At 42.8% G+C, this 19,239-nt stretch overlaps 2 protein-coding genes across 4 annotated transcripts; one reads left to right on the top strand and one right to left on the bottom strand.

Moving 5' to 3' along the window:
* Window positions 1-2,565: 2,565 nt before the first annotated feature.
* On the top strand, window positions 2,566-12,031 carry slc7a7 (solute carrier family 7 member 7). 2 transcript variants are annotated; one of them, XM_030753764.1, is made up of 11 exons: window positions 2,566-2,796; window positions 3,267-3,313; window positions 4,072-4,701; window positions 7,377-7,502; window positions 7,891-8,035; window positions 9,366-9,489; window positions 9,573-9,676; window positions 9,761-9,857; window positions 9,961-10,110; window positions 10,902-11,085; window positions 11,336-12,031. In XM_030753764.1, exons 3-11 carry the CDS (start codon window positions 4,209-4,211, stop codon window positions 11,407-11,409), a joined length of 1,497 nt encoding a protein of 498 aa, XP_030609624.1. In that variant the 5' UTR covers window positions 2,566-2,796; window positions 3,267-3,313; window positions 4,072-4,208; the 3' UTR covers window positions 11,410-12,031. The 2 variants fall into 2 exon arrangements, with proteins under 2 accessions (XP_030609624.1, XP_030609625.1); XM_030753765.1 differs by lacking the exon at window positions 2,566-2,796 and having other exon boundaries at window positions 3,222-3,313.
* Window positions 12,032-12,095: 64 nt separating this feature from the next.
* On the bottom strand, window positions 12,096-18,322 carry oxa1l (OXA1L mitochondrial inner membrane protein). Of its 2 annotated transcripts, none has more exons than XM_030753763.1 (11): window positions 18,171-18,322; window positions 16,942-17,076; window positions 16,176-16,277; window positions 15,808-16,084; window positions 15,498-15,641; window positions 15,323-15,408; window positions 14,239-14,403; window positions 14,036-14,140; window positions 13,750-13,912; window positions 13,542-13,622; window positions 12,096-12,351 (listed from the first exon to the last, which is right to left on the bottom strand). In XM_030753763.1, exons 1-11 carry the CDS (start codon window positions 18,279-18,281, stop codon window positions 12,230-12,232), a joined length of 1,491 nt encoding a protein of 496 aa, XP_030609623.1. In that variant the 5' UTR covers window positions 18,282-18,322; the 3' UTR covers window positions 12,096-12,229. The 2 variants fall into 2 exon arrangements, with proteins under 2 accessions (XP_030609623.1, XP_030609622.1); XM_030753762.1 differs by having other exon boundaries at window positions 16,942-17,135; window positions 18,171-18,281.
* Window positions 18,323-19,239: the final 917 nt, after the last annotated feature.

The raw sequence follows: 19,239 nt of genomic DNA, 5'->3' as shown, positions 1-19,239 counted from the left end.
ATTCTGCTTGCATGACTCTGATTCTGTGTGCACACTGCTGGTCAGTTTTCTCTTGTTTGTTCCAGTTCTCTATGTGTCTGGATTGGGGGGTGGGTCCTTTTGTCTGAGGCTCTGGGCTAGCTGTCTCCTAATTCTGCTTTTTTTTTTTTCTCCTCCTTTTCTTTTTTGCTCTCAGTGTCTTTTAATATGTTTCAGTTCCCCAGCACTGTGCATGTGTGTGCGTGTGTGTGAAAAGGATAATCGGAGCCTGTATGAGTGTGATTGAGGGTGCAGCTGTAGAGGCTGCCCCCTCCCTGTATCCTCCCCACCACCACTACCACCACCTTTTGCTCCCCCCTCTGTGTCATACTCTCTTTCATACTTAGTCTTTTTTTTTTTTTTAATTTTCTCTTTCATTTCGCTCCCTCACTCTTTCTGCTCACCCCATCACCCTACACTCCCCCATGTAATGAGCTGACACACAGGAAGCTCTAATCCTCACACAATGCCAGCCCTCGTCCCCCCAGAGTGACTGGGAGCGGGACAGGGGGCAACAGGGACCAACCTGGTCCAGCTGTCCCCAAAATGGCTGCCTTTAATCCCTCTGGTTTTTTAGCCTGCAGGGGCTCCCTGAAACCATGACAACTGGTAACCAATGAAAAGAATGCCCAGGGCAGGGAGCGGGACAAAAGGAGAGAAAGGAGCCATGTGTGAGAAGTTTGTCCACATGCGTTCATGAGTGACAAGGGACGTGTCTCAATCAGGAAAAAAGAGGGAGAAAAGAAGTCATTTTAGATAGGAGTGAACATAAAATCCCACAGGTGTGACTGTGGATGTGTTTACAGGCTTTAATCACCTCATCACACTCATCAGTGAGCTTTAATCAGCGCTCTGTAGGCGTCAATCATCTCCAGGAAAAAGGACAAAAGTTTTTACAGGGGTCAAAGGTCACTGTTTAAGCATGTTTAGCCTTGGAGCAATGGGGAATTAGCATCCTTTTGAAAGACAAAGAAGCTGATTACTCCATGCTGGCCATTAATTAATTTGATCTGATTAATTATGCTGCCATTCAAGTGTGACATAATTGAGTACCTCCTCTTTATTTTTTTTTAATCTGATTATTATCTGCTTTTTAAATTGGGTTAACAATAGTCATACAAACATGCAATTTCAGTAATGTGTTTTTAACTCTTACAAGTTTTTTGGTCCCCAGGTTGTATTATTGGGAAAGACTTTGGTTTGAGGACTTTTTTTTTTTTTTGCAACAAATGTTCTTTTAACTTTCTGCAAGTCTATTTAACTTGCTCCTGCATTTAAGTAAGATCTACACCAGCCATGTCCTCACAAACCGGGTCACACAAGTTAAAATGTAAAAACCTCCTCACGTCATAACTCTGATCAATATGCAGGGTTAAGATGAAGTATTTGGCTTGTTTTCATATCATTTTGAGCCTCTGGTGATTTGCTTGTTGAGGCTGATTCTCAGTTAACAGCTTTTCTTCAGTGACCTGACACCCAGGTCTCCAGTTTAAGTCTTTCCCTGATAATTAGACATTAAAAATGGGCCAGATAAAGGGGAAAAAACACATTTATGTTTTGCTTTAAATGTATTGCAGTTGACCTCTAGCAGTCCACCTGGGGTACCTTCACGGCCCACCAGGTGGACCCAACCCACAGTTTGGGGAAAATAATGTGTACAAACTGTGTAGGTTCTCAGCCATTCGGCTGTACTGTTCAGAGACTGTACAAACTATCCTATTAAAGCCACACAAATATCTCAAAAAAGAAGAATTCAACAAAATGACCTGCTAGTTCTAATATCGGTATCGTTTGAAGGTGTACAAGTGTGTGTGGTGATAGTATGTGCGTGTGTGTGACTCTGGCTCTCGGACCTCTCTGTTTTTGTTTTGTTTTTTTATTTACAAAAATTTTGATTTCAAAAAGATCAAAATAAAAATCACCATAAACTGATAATTCATCACCATTCAGTTTATTTCATCTCCACAAGAGGGCGCCATAGTCTTTGTTTTGTTATCCATCAAACAAGCAGAAACAGAAACTTGTTGCTGTACGCTGACGTGACTCTTGTATGTGACATACAAAGCATCAGTCCCACTATGACTTGGTAGTTTAAGCAAACACAGTTATTTTATTAAAATATATATTATGACTACTATTCAAAAGCATCATAATGCTATGAATGAGAAAACGCAAATTAGACTTACATGAGTGGATAATTACTTGCATTGTTTTGAGCTTCCCTAAACGTGAACATTTCTAATCGCATTATATTCTCCAGCGGTCTCCGGGTGCATCTGCATATTAATCTCCCTTAAAGCACTTTGTCTCCCTTTCATTTCCACTCTAACACTGATCAGAGAAGAGCCGGTAAGGGTGCAGCCCCTCTGCGGACGATAACACAGATAACACCAGTGTGATGCGCGCGATAATTTAATCACAACCCCATAATTTTCACTCAGGAGACACAATGCGGGCCAAATAAAGCCCTCCCACCTCGCCTCTGGCTCGTTTCCTTGGTAGATGAAAAGCGTCGAGAACCAGAAGTGCATAAAAGCCCCAAGTGCATCAGCTGAGGAGGTCAGAGCAAAACAAGAGGAAACAGCAGCACGGCAAAGACAGAAGAGGAAGGCGCATGGAGTGGCTTATTTATGACTGTAACAGGGAGACAAAACAATGAGACGCCGAGCGAATCAGAAGAGCTGAGAGCATTTTGAAATAATACAGTATCTGTGATCAGTAGCAGGACAGAGCTGCAGTGATTTAGACACCCAAGAGGACCAGAGGGGACCTGAGAGGGTGAGTGACCCCCCAAACAGCTGCTCGTGTTCCTTTCCTAATGGTTCAAGTAGGAGACCTGTTCATACAAGAGTAATTTTATATGAACTGGCAGTGTGCCTGGTTGCTTTTAGAAGTGTACAAGTCATATCAAGTGAGTGATCTGAGGTCTTTTACGTGACTATTTAGAATACTGAGGGGTAAAGATCAGGCTGAAACCCTCTAATATTGTTCAGATTTTGCCATAGTCGTCATGAAAGCATAATGATACTCTTTATCCATCAGTGCTTTATTGATCAAAAAGAGCCGAGTTGTTAATTGTGTCCAGTTGCGTAAACAGGACTTTCTGTATCCAGGATGTAACCTTAAGTAGCTCAAAAGGGCCTACTTATCAGCAGATTTGAACCTTGTACCTCTCTGTCTGTAAGAGCCTCTCCCCCGACTCTCTTTGGTGTGCTTCACGTCCAACCTGCTGTGCTCCTTCTTTGCAGTGACTCCTTCATGAGGACCTGTGCTGCTGATCTGCTGCTGCTGTGAGGTATCTGAACTTCACTTTCACTCTTACATTCTCCTCACAACCTTCACGCTTTGGATAATAATCTCTGATTTTCATTCTAAAGTTTTGGTAATAATCTACTGTAAAGTATGTGCGTGTGTGTTCAGGTTTTTCTCATCTTTTCGGCATCTCCCTTCCTTACTTACTTGAAGGGAGTAAATACTGTTAATACACACACTTTAAATTGGCTTTTATGTAGTGCAGAACAGCACTGACAATTATTTAAGGTAAGCATTTGTATTTTGCCATCTTTGTACGACACATGCTGCCTGACGTGTGTGTGTGTGTGTCATTGTCAAACCGCGTACATGCTGAGGATAATGAACTTTGGAAATCATGTGACTGGCAACTATGCTGACACTCTGAAACGCTGCATATGTGAGCGTAGGTGGATGTGTGAGTCTTAGTTGTTCTTCCTCAGCTTATGGTTACCAGTGAAGAGCCGGTGTTTGAGGCATGCGGCGTGTTTGCTCCTCTCCCGCTCTCTCTGTAAATACACTCAACCTTAAAAGGCCATTTGCTGTGCGGCCTAATGGCCCTCCAATCCAAAAAACTGCTCTCAAATCCAACAGTGTCCACACTAGTTGTGCGTTGTGTTTTCCGCATGTTTGTTCTGACATTAGCGTCTGTGGCATGTGAATGTGTTTTCATCTGATGGGACTGGGACAACACGAGTATTTGCTGCATGTCTGAATTGTGACAGCATCACTGAGATGACCCCCTGTGTGTTGCCTTCACAGATGGCGGGAGATCAACACAGATAGCTACAGGAAGAATTTCAAATCTTCGTCACACGTCAAGGCAAAAAAAAAAAAAAAACCCTCTTCTTTTGCGACTGTATTATTTTCTTAAATAAATTCACCACCGAACTCGAACAATGGCTTCTCACAGCCTCATTCCGACAGAAGAGCCGTCTAATGGCGGCCCCCCATCAGAGAAGTCCGATGGCTCGCAGGAGTCCATGAAGCTCAAGAAGGAGATCTCCCTCGTGAACGGGATCTGCCTGATCGTGGGGAACATGATCGGCTCGGGGATCTTCGTCTCACCCAAGGGCGTCCTCATCCACAGTGCCTCTTATGGCCTCTCGCTGGTGGTGTGGACCGTTGGTGGTATCTTCTCTGTGTTTGGGGCCCTCTGCTACGCCGAGCTGGGGACCACCATCACCAAGTCCGGGGCCTCCTACGCCTATATCCTGGAGGCATTTGGGGGTTTCCTGGCCTTCATCCGTTTGTGGACCTCGCTGCTGATCATCGAGCCCACCAGCCAGGCCGTTATTGCCATCACATTCTCCAACTACATGGTTCAGCCCATCTTCCCCACCTGCATAGCCCCATACCTGGCCAACAGGCTTCTGGCTGCTGCTTGTATCTGTAAGTACACATGTGTAGACTGGAGATGAGTCAGTGCATGAGTGATATCTAGTGTCAATAATGATGGCTGTGTTACTGCCACAGTTTCACATTTAAGGCAAAGCATGTGAGCAGCAGAGACTAGAGAAGTGAAAAATGGTGACACTAAGTTACGGTCAGCAGGTCTGCAGCAGAAAGGCATCAGATTAAAGAGGAACTGATCCTGATCCACCCTAAAGTCTTGTGCACCAGTTAGGAGGAGTAAGAAGGGAAAAGCCACTTTACTCAATATCAGAGCAGCTGCTTTAGAAATCCTTATGTGGGCTCATCACATGTAGACATGAGTCACGGCTTTTTTTTTTTTGGGACAAACAGAAAGTCCTCACGAACGTAGAGAGAACAGAGCGGCCACGAGCTGAATAAGCAACTGCACACCGAGTCAGAGACACAGAGAACGCTTGTTAATATCAAACAGATAAGCCCTGATAATAAAAATACGTCCTCACTTAATCCACTGACCCACCTAAAAGTCAGGCATGCAACAAACACACGCTTGAATGCACGCACACACACACTTGTGCCATGCACCAATAAGCAGAGGATGACTGAGAGGGCTGATGTCTGTGAGGTTAAGTCCTCACTGCAGGGACACCATGACCCAACAAGCCTCTGACAGCTCAGCACAGGAGTGAAGCTCTACTGAGCGAGGGCGTCACTGAAACAAATGTAGCTGCTGTAATGATGTCCCTCTGATTCTGAATCACTTTGATTACATTTCACTAAAGATTCTGAGAAACGGTTTTAGACCTAACTTTGTTTAAGGTGGTCCAAACAGCTGGAGGTCTGATCTCTACAGAAGGAATAAAAAAGCAAACATAGTAATTACTGTTTGATAAAAACAAACAAACAAAAAAACCAAACATGCAGTTTTAGGGCTGCATGGTGGTGTTGTATGCAACACTCCCGCCTCACAGCAAGAAGCTCTCGGGTTTGAATCCACCAGCCACCTTGGGCCTTTCTGTATGAAGTTTCCATGCACCTGTGTGGGGTTCCTCCAGGTGCCCCAGCCTCCTCCCGCAGTCTAAAGATATGCATGTAGGATAATTAGTTATTCTAAATAGGATGAATGGTTGTCTGTCTTCCTGCATTAGCCCTGCGATACACTGGGTACCTATCCAGGGTGTTACACCATGACGGCTGGGATAGGTGCCACCTTGAACGACCTTGAACTTTATAAGCAGAAGAAAATAGATGGATGAAACTTAGTCAAGTCTTAGTTTAGCGTTTCAACTTGATAGATAAAAACTTTCAGATATGAAGTGAAATCTTAATTTACTATGTGATCATTTGCTATCTCATGATATGACTTGGACTAAACATTAAAAAGCCTGATTTAGTTTGTCTTTTACTTTGAGTGGAATTTTGACTGATTGCCTCAGAGGTGATGAGGTCAGTGTGTTTATAGAAAGCTCAGTCTTCAGGCTGCTCTAAAAACTGAATTTCTGACAGCTTTTATCTGCTCTTGGCTCTCTGTGATGTCAAAGAGAGGGGATATCGTCAATGTGGTCATTTCAGGTACACTCAATCCACACGCACGTGCTATTCAAACATTTTGTTTGCAAGGGGTGGCTAATTAGAAGCAAATTTGCTCAAAGAGAGATAAAGCAGCTTGTTTCAGACAGTGAGTGAACTCACGTATAAAGTCGGAGCATCCTGTGCTCAAGGTCATCGTCTGCCAACAGCACAGCAGTTTCCGAGACCTCCATTTCATCGGCCCGCCTGCCTCCTACACCTGATCTCACACCTCTAACTTTACACTGTCAACACGGCGCACCTCCACCTCTGTGTGAGGCATTGTGTTCTGTTGTGTTTGAACGGGACTCCTGGTGTGAACGCACTTGTTATGATTGTCTACCTGTCAGTGCTGCGGAAGATGATAGTGTTATGATTTCTGTGGATAAAGCTGAGAGAGGACAGCGATGTGTTGCTGTTTTGGTCTCTTGTCTGGTTGAGCGTGGGGAGTAAATATGCTGAACTGATTAACTACAGCAGACGCTGGTTTTTATCAGTGGAGAGATATAAATCAGAGTTTTATTAGAAAAAGATTAGCTTTTGTGAAACTCAGTAATGCACAGTATCAATGGAGATAGTAATTTTTACGATGTCCCATAAACTAAGAGGGATCACTTGCTGACAAGGAGCCCCAAGCACGAAAACATGTTTTCCAACGCCATTAATGCTGATCGAGGTGAAGGAGGGCAATAAGGAAGAAAGCCGCAGAGACTGCTGTTCTTATCGGGAGCAGAGGTTGTAGGTCATTAAGTGTGGGTTGTTACAAATCCACAACCTCAGGCTGAAATATACAAGCTCATCAGATCAGATCGGTGATGGTTTAATCATTTCTTCTTTCAAGCTTTTAAAAGTTTGTCTCATTTCCATGACCGTATATGTGTGTATTTCAGTGCGCGTGTGTGTATGTGCTGCACTCAGCTGTTTCCCTGTCTGAAAAACAAGCATCCGGTCTGCTTGAGTCAGCAGCAGCGCTTCCTTAAAACAGCCGCGCTCTCACATGGAAACACGCTGGCACACACTCACAGTTTAAAGAGCAAATGTCTCCACTGAGGCTGTTGCTGTGTGAGTCTGCGTTTGAGTGATACGTGTGTGTTCACGTTTGTGTTTTGCTTGCTTGCCTTCAGGTTTGCTGACTTTCGTGAACTGCGCCTATGTCAAGTGGGGCACCAGGGTCCAGGACTTCTTCACCTATGCCAAAGTTATTGCTCTCATCGCTGTCATCATCACCGGCCTGGTGAAGATCGGACAAGGTGCTCAAACGCATCAGAAACTTACATTTCAGTTTTCTTCTACTTTCCACCTCTTCCTTTAAATCTGCCTCCATCTCACTCTATCCCAGCATCCTCCTCCATCACACCAACCCTCTGCATCCATGAACCTCCTCTGTGGTCTTCCTCTTTTCCTTCTGCCTCCATCTTCAGCATCTTTTGTCCAATAGATCCATTATCTCTCCCCTGCACATGTCCAAACCATCTCAGCCTCTCTAACTCCAAGCTGTCCCTCTGATGTACTCATTTCTAATCCTGGTCACTCCCAGTGAAACTCTTCTCTGCTGCTAACTAACATAAAACAGTGAGATGGAATTGAATTTGGTTAACTACATGATACTCACACTGCAATGGTGTTACTGCTTTCTAGGTCACACTCAAAACTTCGAGGGGCTATTCGATGGCTCATCTCAAGATCCCGGAGCCATCGCTCTGGCTCTGTACTCGGCTTTGTTCTCCTACTCTGGATGGGACACCCTCAACTTTGTCACAGAGGAGATCAAGAACCCAGAGAGGTGAGGAGGGCAGGAGATAAAGTTAATATGCTTGAAATCAGAAGAAAGGTGTGCCACTATGAGCATTAAATCATGCCATAAAGCAAGCTTTAACTTGGTTTCAAATTTCTATTCTAGTACAGAAGATTGTTTCTGCCACTAAAAAAATAAATTAATTAAAAAAACCCTTTTTTTTGCCAGGCAGAGCTAAGTTGGAATTTTGAGTTTTTATCTCAAAATTTTGACTTACAAACTCAAACTTATGAATACCTCAAAATTTTGACTTTCTTTTTCCTTCAGTGGTGGTAACAAGCTTCCATACCTGAATGAGACTCAAGACATGGGTTCAAATGTTGATGGGTTTTTCTCTGTAACCAATCATCTTGTTCACACTGCTGATGTAAATGAGTTGGGTGCTGTAATTAAACGACTTTGTAATCTTCCAAATTAGATAAATGTATAAAAATGTGTGTTTCACTGGAGTTTAGGAAACAGTCAGGACAAATTAGTCCTGAATTCATCAGATTCAGACTCCTGGAGCCTCATTTCAGCTCAGAAAGCCAACTGTGTCCCAAAAGACTATAAAAAAGTCCCAGTCTCTAATGACCAGCAGGAAGCGACTTATCCAGTCTATGAGAAAACTACATTTTTATTTGCTCCGTTACCTCACTATAAAGGCTTTACTCACATGGTTTTAGTGGATAGTTTCAAGTCTTATTGAAACACGCACCATCTTCATTTTGTAAACTTTTGTAAACTATGTTCCCACTTAAAGTCAATAGACTGTAAAGCCTCAGATCCTTCAGGGTGGACCTCAGATCCACCAGAAAACAGAAGGGGGTGGCCAAAATGCTCAAATCAAGGCTTCAAAGTTGGAGTCCTCAAACAGTGGGTTACATCATGGTGGCTTTGTCCATCTTTTATATACAGTCTGTGTGTGTCCTGCATCACTGACATGGATGGAAATCTTAATGCACAGTTTAAAACTGTCCCTGTGTACAGTAAATGGGACAGACATGAAAAAATGCACATTTTTCCTTGAATGTTCTTTCACGGTTTTTTAAATGTAACAATGCACTACGATGGAAAGCGAAATAGGGGAAGTGGCTCTAAAGTATTCTCCTGTGTGTGCTTTGGGCTTTGATTCACACAGCCAAACGTTGATTAAATAAAGCAAGGCCACACATGTGATTAGATCACAAGCTTTCCCCAGAGTTCTCAGACAAACACCAGCCCCTTATCAGTTAATATCTTCTCGACCCAGAGACAAACCTTGAATCTGTTTTTCTGTTTGAGAATCTGTGTCTGATCTCTTTTGCTGCCCTCTGTCGCCTCTTTCTGCAAATTACAGCAACCTGCCCCTGGCCATCGCTATTTCCATGCCCATTGTGACAGTGATCTATATTCTGACCAACGTGGCCTACTACACCGTCCTCCCCATCAATGCGATCTTGGACAGCGATGCTGTAGCTGTGGTAAGTTCCTGCGATCTGCACCAAAGGACTCAGGCTTCACGTGTGTCACGTGCAGCTTTTGCTAAAGAGTCTTTCCTCTGCAGACATTTGCAGATCAGGTGTTTGGCGTGATGAACTGGACCATTCCTCTGGCCGTGGCACTTTCTTGCTTTGGAGGACTCAACGCCTCCATCCTGGCTGCCTCCAGGTGAGCAATTCTGTCTCTTTAGGATAACATTTTGTGAAGTCACTAGATCAGCATCATCACCGTTTTACTTTTGTGTCTCCAAAGGCTGTTCTTCGTGGGCTCCAGGGAGGGCCAGCTGCCCGACTTCCTGTGCATGATCCACGTCCACCGCTACACTCCCATTCCCGCCCTGCTCTTCAACGTCAGTTGTCTTTTCTTCTCTTTTGTCTGATTGCTATAACTTAGCTGCCACACCTATTTTTGTCCCCACCCTTTCTCACAATGTTTCATGAACTTTCCTGCAGGGGGTCATGGCTCTCATATACCTGTGTGTAGAAGATGTCTTCAGGCTGATCAACTACTACAGCTTCAGCTACTGGTTCTTCGTTGGTCTGTCCATTCTGGGGCAACTATATCTGCGATGGAAAGAGCCGGACAGAAAGAGACCTTTAAAGGTATTTCAGTTAAATTTTTCACTGCAGTTGCAGCAGCTCGTGAACTTTGAGTTGCAATAAGCTCAGAAGTTAAAAGAATCCTTAGTGGTGCATAATTGCACATAAATAAAGCATCTTAAACAAGAAATATTTACAAAGTGTTTCTTTACGTTACACCTATTTATCGTCTCTTTTCGTGCCGCTCCCTGTAGAGGCATAAAAAGCTCACTACAAGTTAATTTTCCACACTGGATGGAGCTGCTGTGCCTGAAAAATGAAGCCAGTGTGAAAATTTAAAATGCCCACTTATTATAAAGCCTTCACTGCAGCACAGGAATGAACCAGTGGAGTAAAACACTCACAAATCAGAATAAATCCTGAAACCATCATGTAATCATTGAATTGTGCTTTTGCTCAGAAACCGTATATCAAAACGGTGGGTGCACCCTCCAGGTTTGAAAAGCGGAGAAGGTGTGGAAGTGTATTCTTTCTAATGGCCAGCAGGGGGCGACTCTTTTGCTTGGACTGTTTATATTGACATCAGTGAGAAAGCTGTGCTTGTTCTCTCTTGATTTATGGCCTCAGTAAATGCTTTCCTGACAGGTTTATGCTCTTAGCCTCTAGTTTCAAGTCTTATTAAATGCAACTTAATGCACATTTTGTAAATTAAGCCTCATGTTGACCACAGCAGTCAACAAAGAAGGACAGGCTTTCTGATCCACCGTGTTTCATGCTGGGAAAATGAATTTGTGAGACCGTAATTTAGCCCATCATCTCATAATTTTCCCCCTCTCTCTCTTCTCCTTCCTCAGCTCAGTTTGTTCTACCCCATTATTTTCTGTATCCTGACCATCTTCCTGGTGGTGGTGCCTCTCTACAGCGACACCATCAACTCCCTGATCGGCATCGGCATCGCCCTGTCGGGGGTGCCCGTTTACTTCCTCTGCTGCTACACCCCAGCTCATAAAAGGCCGCTGTGGCTCAGACGCTTCATCGGTAAGAGTGAGCGAGTTCTTTCACTCTTTTTAGGTTGAGATGTAGAAGAGTCCAGCTGTATGTCTGCATTATTCTGATCATCAAAGTGTAATTTTGCTGCCTCTGGTCAAACCAATCTCTGCTTATGTGTAAATTCATTGCACACTTAATCTTTCAACTATTAACATGCAGTATTGCTGAGTACAATTATCACATGGTGTACTGAGCTGCTTAAACCAGCATTTTCTAACCTCATTCCTGCCTCTTTTAGCTAAATGTGGCGTGGGGATTCAGAAAGTGTGCTTCTGCGTCCTGACTGAGATGGATGTCGACAAACTTGAGTAGAGACACTCATTTTAACGCCCTGCTGGAGGCTGGTGACGCACAAACAACAGACTCTCAGCTCAGCCCAAACCCACCTTTGCCCGTCGCCTCTGCCTCGAGACCTCAGCGGATGAAACATTTGGGCTCAAGTGGGACTCAGTTCTCCAACCTGACAACCACCACCCGGTGATGACGTTAATGTGTTAATGATGGTGCTTGTTCGTAACACTTTCCTGATGCTGAGTGCGACTTTGGAGAGAACTTTTCAGCGCGCTCCTGAAGAAATTAGAATCCATCTGTATTACAGAACCACATTTAATTACGTCAACAGAAATGGTTTGCCTGAAATTACGTACAAAACCTTTTTGATTTGACTTGAAGGTGGCTGGTTATTAAATTGTTCCAGCAGACTGCATCTTTGGAAATGAAAGCACTGCCGATCATGCCATCATCATCATTTGCACAAAGAGCGAGTAGACTCACTCAGGTGGATGAAAGTTCATAAAACTCAGAGACTACTGAAGGGCTATTTTTAAACAAACACTCTGCTACTGTGTGGGACTCAAACACTGGCTAAGTGTAAAAAAAGTTTTTAAAAAGTTGAGCTGTAAACATGTATTTATAATAAAATTACTTGATGACAACATAAAGAGACTCATTGGTTTGATTCTCCTCCAAGATGAAATAAGCAGACATGCATCAAGTGGTTGTTTTGAGGCAGAGTTTACATTTTTATTAGAACACACAATCATAATCACGACCCTGTCCCAAACCGACCTCTCTTCGATCCATAAATATGTACACAATTCATTATTACTGTGAAGCTAACAGCCCATCAGATTTATCCAATAGTGTCCTTCCACGGTCTCGCCTTCCCTCCAGTGGACTTGTCTTTAGCTGATGCTGCGGCAATGGGAGGCTTCTGCTCTAGAGGATTGTGGGTGAAAGTCTGCCTCAGTGGACCTGCAGGGAGAAATGAGAAAGTACTCTTAGATAAGCTATACAGTGTTTAAAAGCCTGGCAGCAGGACAAAAATAATTCAAACACCACCATCTAGTGTTTAGGAGGTGTAAATATACTAAACACTTGTGGAGTTGCCTCCTGCCTGTGACCTAGAAATCAATCTCGGTACTCATCTCAAAGCATGTCTCAATTCCTAAAATACATCTGCAGGAGAGAGGAGACTTGCTAGAGGAGCTATGAAAAGGATGTGCAGGTGTGTCCTGTCCTTATCCCTGATGTAAGCAGGAGGCACAATACTGCTGTACTACTGTACAAGGAAGCAGTCCTTTATATTCGCAAGTTTTTCAAAGTTTATGATGATCAGCTTTGTGATCAAACCTTCTGCCCTTCACTCTTCTGTATGATAAATAAAAACATTGCGGTCACATTTCTAAAAAGCTGCCATGAACACTTCTGTTTATCTGATCCAAAAGATTATAAAATACATCGTTACACTGCTGCCTCCACTCCGCCCTCTTCCTCGTCTCCTCTGCTCACATCTCTGGTGGAAGGGACTAAGATGTGAGGGAAGGAACTGAGGATCCATAGAGGAATGAGACGAGGTGCTAATGTCTGAAATGTCTGCTCTCAAGAGCGAAATACAAGCATGGCACATTTAAACATCAGAAAAGTGTCTGCCAGATACTTTTTCCTTTGTCAAAAACAGTGTTTTCCAGAACAAGTTGACCTTTGATCTTTAAAATCTAAAATGTCAAAACTAATCAGTTCATTCTTGAGTCCATATTAATATTTGAGTACCTCCTGAAATATTGCTTTTGTGGTAAACATAAATATAGCCCTGCCAGTAAGGTGCTCTTAAATTCAAACTCTTCAAACACAGTTTTGCAGTGGATAAAACATCTAAAGGCCTTTCATCCGACGACGCGTGAAACAGAAATTAAAATGCATACATGCATCCTAAAATACATCCAGAGAACATTAACAAATAAACATCAAAAAAGAAACACTTTAAGTGCAGCAGTGTGGCTGTTTGATGGAAACCTGTAGTTTGGTATTTTTTTCTGTTTTTAGATTAAATTAACTTGAACTAATTTGCAATCAGTTAAACCAGACACAAGAGGGCGCACTTCTTTACTTGTTCCTCTAAAAATAAAATAAGGCCTACTTCGGGTGGCCTAATTGGGACTGACCTTTGGCAGCGAGGTCCAGGTGATTTTTTATTCTTCTCTCCCTCTCTTCCAGCTGTTGGGCCAGCTGAGCATTCTTCCAACCTGAGAACCAAACCAGTTTCAACAGAAGGAGAAAAATTCTGATTTGAAAACAAACAATAAATGGACGTATAGTTTAAAATCAATTCTAAAAACTATTTATCTATTGATTTAGGCTCACAACACCAACCCTTTTTCATGCTTTCAATTAATCCGTCGCTCTGTGGCATGGCGGAGTCTGGGTGTTTGATCCTTTCAGGGATCTTCAACTTGTTTCTGATTACGGGGTGTCTGAGCAGAGCCACTTGACACAGAGAGAAGCAGTTTGAGGTCAGCCAGTAGGTAAAGATGGCCTGAGGTTTGAATGAAGGAGAAAAAACAAATTGAGAAACTGTAAACATACAGTAGTAGTAGTAGTAGTAGTAGTAGAGGTTTAAGTGACTTTTTGTTATGATGTGCGTGAATGACAGACTGACCGTGGGGAAGTTGACTGTGAGAGGGAAGATGACTAGAGGCATGATCCTGAACACGGTCTTCATGGCTCGCAGGTTGGGGTTGTCGATGCCAGACTCTGCACCCAGCTGAGAGAAGGGTCAATATTATTTTTACCACTGCTCTCTTTTATTGTTGAGTTTGTGTTGAAAAATAGGAGGTCTGAGTTCAGTGAAAGCTAGCTCACCTCCAGGATGAAGAACATGGTTCCAGTGACGGCCAAAGGCAGAATATAGAAAGGATCTGCTGCTGTCAGGTCTGTGAACCACAGCACGCCTCCTGTCTGCAAGCTGGGCACCGGCAGATAGGCCATCTTTCTCAGTGCGATGAAGAAGGAGATGAAGACCGGTGCCTGAGGGGTGTGAACAGATGAGTGAGGCCAGAGAGAAAATGGGGAAAACAAAGCTCCTGCAAAAACAATCACAAATATGTTGAAACTAAAAGAAGCACAGAAGGTGACAAAGTAGCATTTCTGCAAACACACAAATTCATCACTAATTAAACTGGATCAATCAAGCCGCTCCCAACGCACGCACGCGTGCGCGCGCGCACACACACACACGCACACACACACGCACACACACACACACACACACACACACACACACACACACACACACACACACACACACACACACACACTTTGAAATGTAAGCGTGGACAATATGTGTGCATGTCAATGACCCAGATGTTGGTTTTTAAAACCAAACTATGAAGGAGCTAATATTAATTTCATAATAACATTGATTTAATACATTAACAGGAAAGAGTGATGAATGTCGCCTTGATTGGTGAGCTTTCGGTGATCACTCCACCCACCGTTAATCTCCAAGATCATCGTCCATCAACACAACTGCATTACAAAACTTGTAAAAATGAGTTGTAAAATGGCATCAAACACATTAACTGACTCAGCCGTTGTGTTAGTTACATAAATGATTGTGTTAATGATGTCTAAACAGCACAAAACACTATCAGCAAAAATGCTAGCTGCATCCTGTTCAAGCTAGACCATCAAACCTCACACACACTTCCTCACTGACCTCCCCTTCCCCTAGTTATGACTCCAAAACAGCCGAGTGTTGGCACCTGCTCAGTGTGGCGCTCTTGTTAGTGAGTTCAGGTTTAACGTCACAGAAGAACGAGACATTCAAACATGATGAATATGAGTGTTTGTCTTGAATGTACAATGGAGCATTGTGATTTTAAGCAATAATTCTTAAAGGTGCCAATAAAACACAAAGCTGATCCACACAAGGAGATTAACTGACCTGCACCAAAGGAACCAGGAAGCCACGGAGAGGATTCACGTCATGCTTCTTCTGGAACAGGTTCAGGTCAGAGTAGGTTTTGGCAACTGCAACACAAAAACAGCAGCTCAGGACCAGCTGAACATCTAAAGTGTGATTAAAAAGACAAAACTGTGAAAGAGGAGAGAATATTTACATTCATATTTGTTTCCACTCTGCTTGGCCTCATTCATTCTGTTGGTCATTTTGGTCATCTCAGGCAGCACGTTGTTCAGCTTGGCTGCCTCTCGCTGGCCCTTCACTATGACCGGAAACACAGCCAAACGAGCCAACACGGTGGCTGCAGGAAGGAGACGAGAGGATGAGAATAGAAACAGGAAATTAAAAACAAATGGCGCTTCTTAAAGAAGACTCCAGGAAAATATGAACCCAGACACATTCAACTTGTGTTTGGCCTGAAGTGATACACTGATACTGACAGATAAGAACTGCTTAGGCTTGCTTACCTACAACAATGGCTCCCCACCAGGGCAAACCCAGATCCATGTGAATGAACTCTAACATGTTCTGGATCACCCCCACTGGTGTGTGACCACCCAGTCCAAGCTCTACTAACCGAGGCTCTGTACCCACGGCCTGCAGGACCTCTGCAGCAGTCGGTGCAGCATCAGCCACCTGCTCAGTGACCGGCTGTGTTAAAACAGGCGTGGGGTCAGCAGACACAAGAGGAAGGGCAGATCTCTCTGCTGCTGGTACCGCACTGGAAACTGACCCAACTGGGATCTGAGAATATTAAAAATGACAAAGGCACCATATGATTTAAGTGGTCACGTAGCTGAGGAATGAGGTAGGTTTATTCTGGGTGAATTCTCACCTGTTCAGTGACTGGTTGTGTGATGGTTAAGGGCTCCAGGACTGGAGGACTGTTGGAGGTTTCTACTACTGGAGTTGCAATGGATCCACCATCAGGTTGAATCTGTAAATATCAAGATAAACTCTGCATATCAGTTAAGCAGATGTGTAAAAATGTAATCTAACAGGGGCTTGAAACTGGATCCAGTTTACTCAAAGCAGCTCTTAATGCATTACTGATACAAAGATCAAAAACCTTGAATTATTTAAATTTTAAATAATCTCCTTGTGCAGCTCCGCACCACTTTCAGCATGACTGCTATTTTTAGATCCCTCCTTAAAGTACTCTTTGGTCCCTCTGCAGTGTGTTGGATCTGTTACAGTGGCAATCCTTTAACATGAATTTAACTTTTGCAGAGGATATGCACTTGCAAAGAGGTAAATGTGATTGGTCCACATGGTGAATGTGGAAGCCGTCAGGCGCAGCTCCCAGCAGAAAAACATTTGCTCGAGTTGTTTTTGACACATTTTACTAACATATGGTTCACACAAACGTTGTCAAGTCTTCTATAAAACAGGCTGCTCACTCAATTCCTCATTTAAATAAAAACTGAGCAACTGAACATCTGAGTGAACTATTACCAGAAAACTCCGCTTATGTCAGTAGTAAATGTAAGCAAGGAGGCATCTTAAAGAGTATCTATCAGTCAAACTTAGTTCAATGCGGAAAAAATCTGGAAGTTAAAGAAAGGGAATGATCTAACTATGTGACCTGTATGAAGACCCACCTGTGAGCTGCTGTGTCTGACTGCCAGGGCGTTCACCCAGAGGAGCTCGCCGTGCTGTCTGCGGCCCAGCAGAGCCCTGGTGGCAGGGCTGCGGCACTCAAACACTGTGTGCAGATGGGACCTCTGGATTAACCGCTGTGTGGACAGGAGGAGGACAAAGACGTGTCGGCCAGATGCACTAACTGCATAATAACCTTTACACAATAAAGACAGAAATCAACAGAAAAATAACAAACAAATAACTGCTGATACTAATCATTGTTCATCTTTAAAATCATTTACCAAGCAAGAAGGCTACTTTGACATGTTACCGTCTGTCAAAAAGGAGGACTTTCTGCTTTTCTTTGTGTTGTATCAAGAAAATTTACATTTTTATTTAATGGTGTTTCAGCATATACGACAAGCCAGGGAGAAGCCACACCACGAAGCTGATTCCTGATTTTTTTTTTTTTTAGTTGCCTGGGAAACAGATAAGGAATATAAAATAAGGTATAATTGTTTTCTATTTTAGTTGCACTGTTAATTACCCCCAAATTAAATTGGAACATCTTAACATCATATCATATGTACATTTTTCTCCAAAAAGTATTTTCTTTATTCCAGTATCAATAATAACTGATGCATGATGTAATCCATGTGACTTATATAACCCTTTGGGCACATAAATTAATGAATGCAGATGTGATTCTGTTTAAATGTAACGGCGAATCTCTGAATTTGTATCACAGCTGTTACACAAATACAACAATGAGCTTTCATCAGCAGGATCATGTTAGACCTTTGCTGACCTCTAGAGGTACTCGGGTTATTCCTCCAGGACACTATTTAACTCGGGCAGATTTTAAAGCAGGTTAATCTATCTTCTTAGGATCTTCCTCAGGATTTTCCCCTCACACAGTGAAGCTGAGGTGTTTCTGGACAAACCTGGAGCCTCTGGCAGCATCACGTACGTTCAATAATATCAAAGAAAATCCTGGTGATCGTTAAGTTCGTATTTTCAGTGTTTTTAGTTGACCTGTCCTTGCTTTCTGGTTTAAATCCTGCTGGTTTAATAGTTACAGTGAACAGCGGAGGCTCCTGGTTTTGCCGGAGAAACTCTCACTGTCAAAGTCACACAGGAGGCATGATGCTAGCCGGCTAGCTAATTAGCCGCGACAAAAACACTGTTTGTGTCTTTGCTTCAGACGCTGAGACAAAGTGCCGCATATGAAACTGTAGAGAAGACCTACGTGGGTCCAAATATCCGAGAGAGGACCGCTGCCTCGGCTTGGTTTTCCTGTCTGCCTCAGGAAACATCTTGTCAAACAGCCGGGAGTCAACCCAGTCCTGATGGCAGCCATGCTGATGGTACAACCTGCTACGGGAAGCGCGAAGGGTCAAATCTCCTCGTTTCGCTCATAGATGAAAATCTTCGTTTCCACCAATGGAGGTTTGTTTGTCTGCAGAATTACTAAAAATGATCACAACAAGTTCACCAGAGAATGGACTTGGCCAGCTTTGTAGAGGAGGTGCTGATCTGGAGCCGGCATTAGTACAAAATGTTTATTTATTTTTAATAGCTGGTGAACACATTGGACATTTTTGTTCTTATTTTCATAAATATACATCAAGCTGAAAGCACTGAAAATATTGGCTTGGTGGTCTCAAAAAACAAGACTAAAAGAAACAAACAACAGCCAGTAAACGGGTGAATTAATTGAAACAAAACCAAGAACAAACAAACATACAAACAAACAAACAAACCTGAATTTATCATCACAGTCAAATCAAAATCTCTTTTGTTATTATTACTAAATCATTAGATCACATGCATCAGATCATCTAAATGTTAGCTTTGGTTATCTATTTTTAGAGACATGAAGCGAGCCCAGCTTTTTTAAAGCTCTTCTCTCTGCAGCTGCTCAGTTGGGGAAATCTGGATTGTGTTCAGGACAAAGAAGCTGGAAGACTCAGTCTTGGTGGAATCTTATGGGATCAAACACATGTCCATCATCCATGTACTGTTGATACTGCCCGGAGGAAGAGACTGATGAGAACAAGACCCAGAAGAAGAAACCTGACAGACTCTGCACCAACAAATTCATTTATTGTGAAGTCTTTATTATGATCTTGAATTTTATTAGATTATTACACTATTATCATGTCCTTACTACTGTCCCTTTTTGGACTATATTTTTCATATAATAATATAAATCATGTTAATAAATAAATAAATGAAATAAATCACATTTCATATCTTATTTTGAGAGTTCACATCATGAGCCATCAAATCTAGCAATTTTTATCAACAAATGAATA

The sequence above is a fragment of the Archocentrus centrarchus genome, chromosome 18, assembly GCF_007364275.1.
Source record: "Archocentrus centrarchus isolate MPI-CPG fArcCen1 chromosome 18, fArcCen1, whole genome shotgun sequence".
NCBI classification, from domain to species: domain Eukaryota; kingdom Metazoa; phylum Chordata; class Actinopteri; order Cichliformes; family Cichlidae; genus Archocentrus; species Archocentrus centrarchus.
This window is presented reverse-complemented; position numbering and strand designations above follow the sequence as displayed.

Coding starts and splice junctions, on each gene's coding strand:
- oxa1l (XM_030753762.1), bottom strand. CDS start 18,237: ATGTTTCCTGAGGCAGACAGGAAAACCAAGCCGAGGCAGCGGTCCTCT. Junction 17,136..18,170: donor TCTCGGATATTTGGACCCAC/GTAGGTCTTCTC, acceptor TATTGTGTAAAG/GTTATTATGCAGTTAGTGCA. Junction 14,141..14,238: donor CCATGTTCTTCATCCTGGAG/GTGAGCTAGCTT, acceptor CCCTTCTCTCAG/CTGGGTGCAGAGTCTGGCAT.
- slc7a7 (XM_030753764.1), top strand. CDS start 4,209: ATGGCTTCTCACAGCCTCATTCCGACAGAAGAGCCGTCTAATGGCGGC. Junction 8,036..9,365: donor GAGATCAAGAACCCAGAGAG/GTGAGGAGGGCA, acceptor TGCAAATTACAG/CAACCTGCCCCTGGCCATCG. Junction 10,111..10,901: donor ACAGAAAGAGACCTTTAAAG/GTATTTCAGTTA, acceptor CTCCTTCCTCAG/CTCAGTTTGTTCTACCCCAT.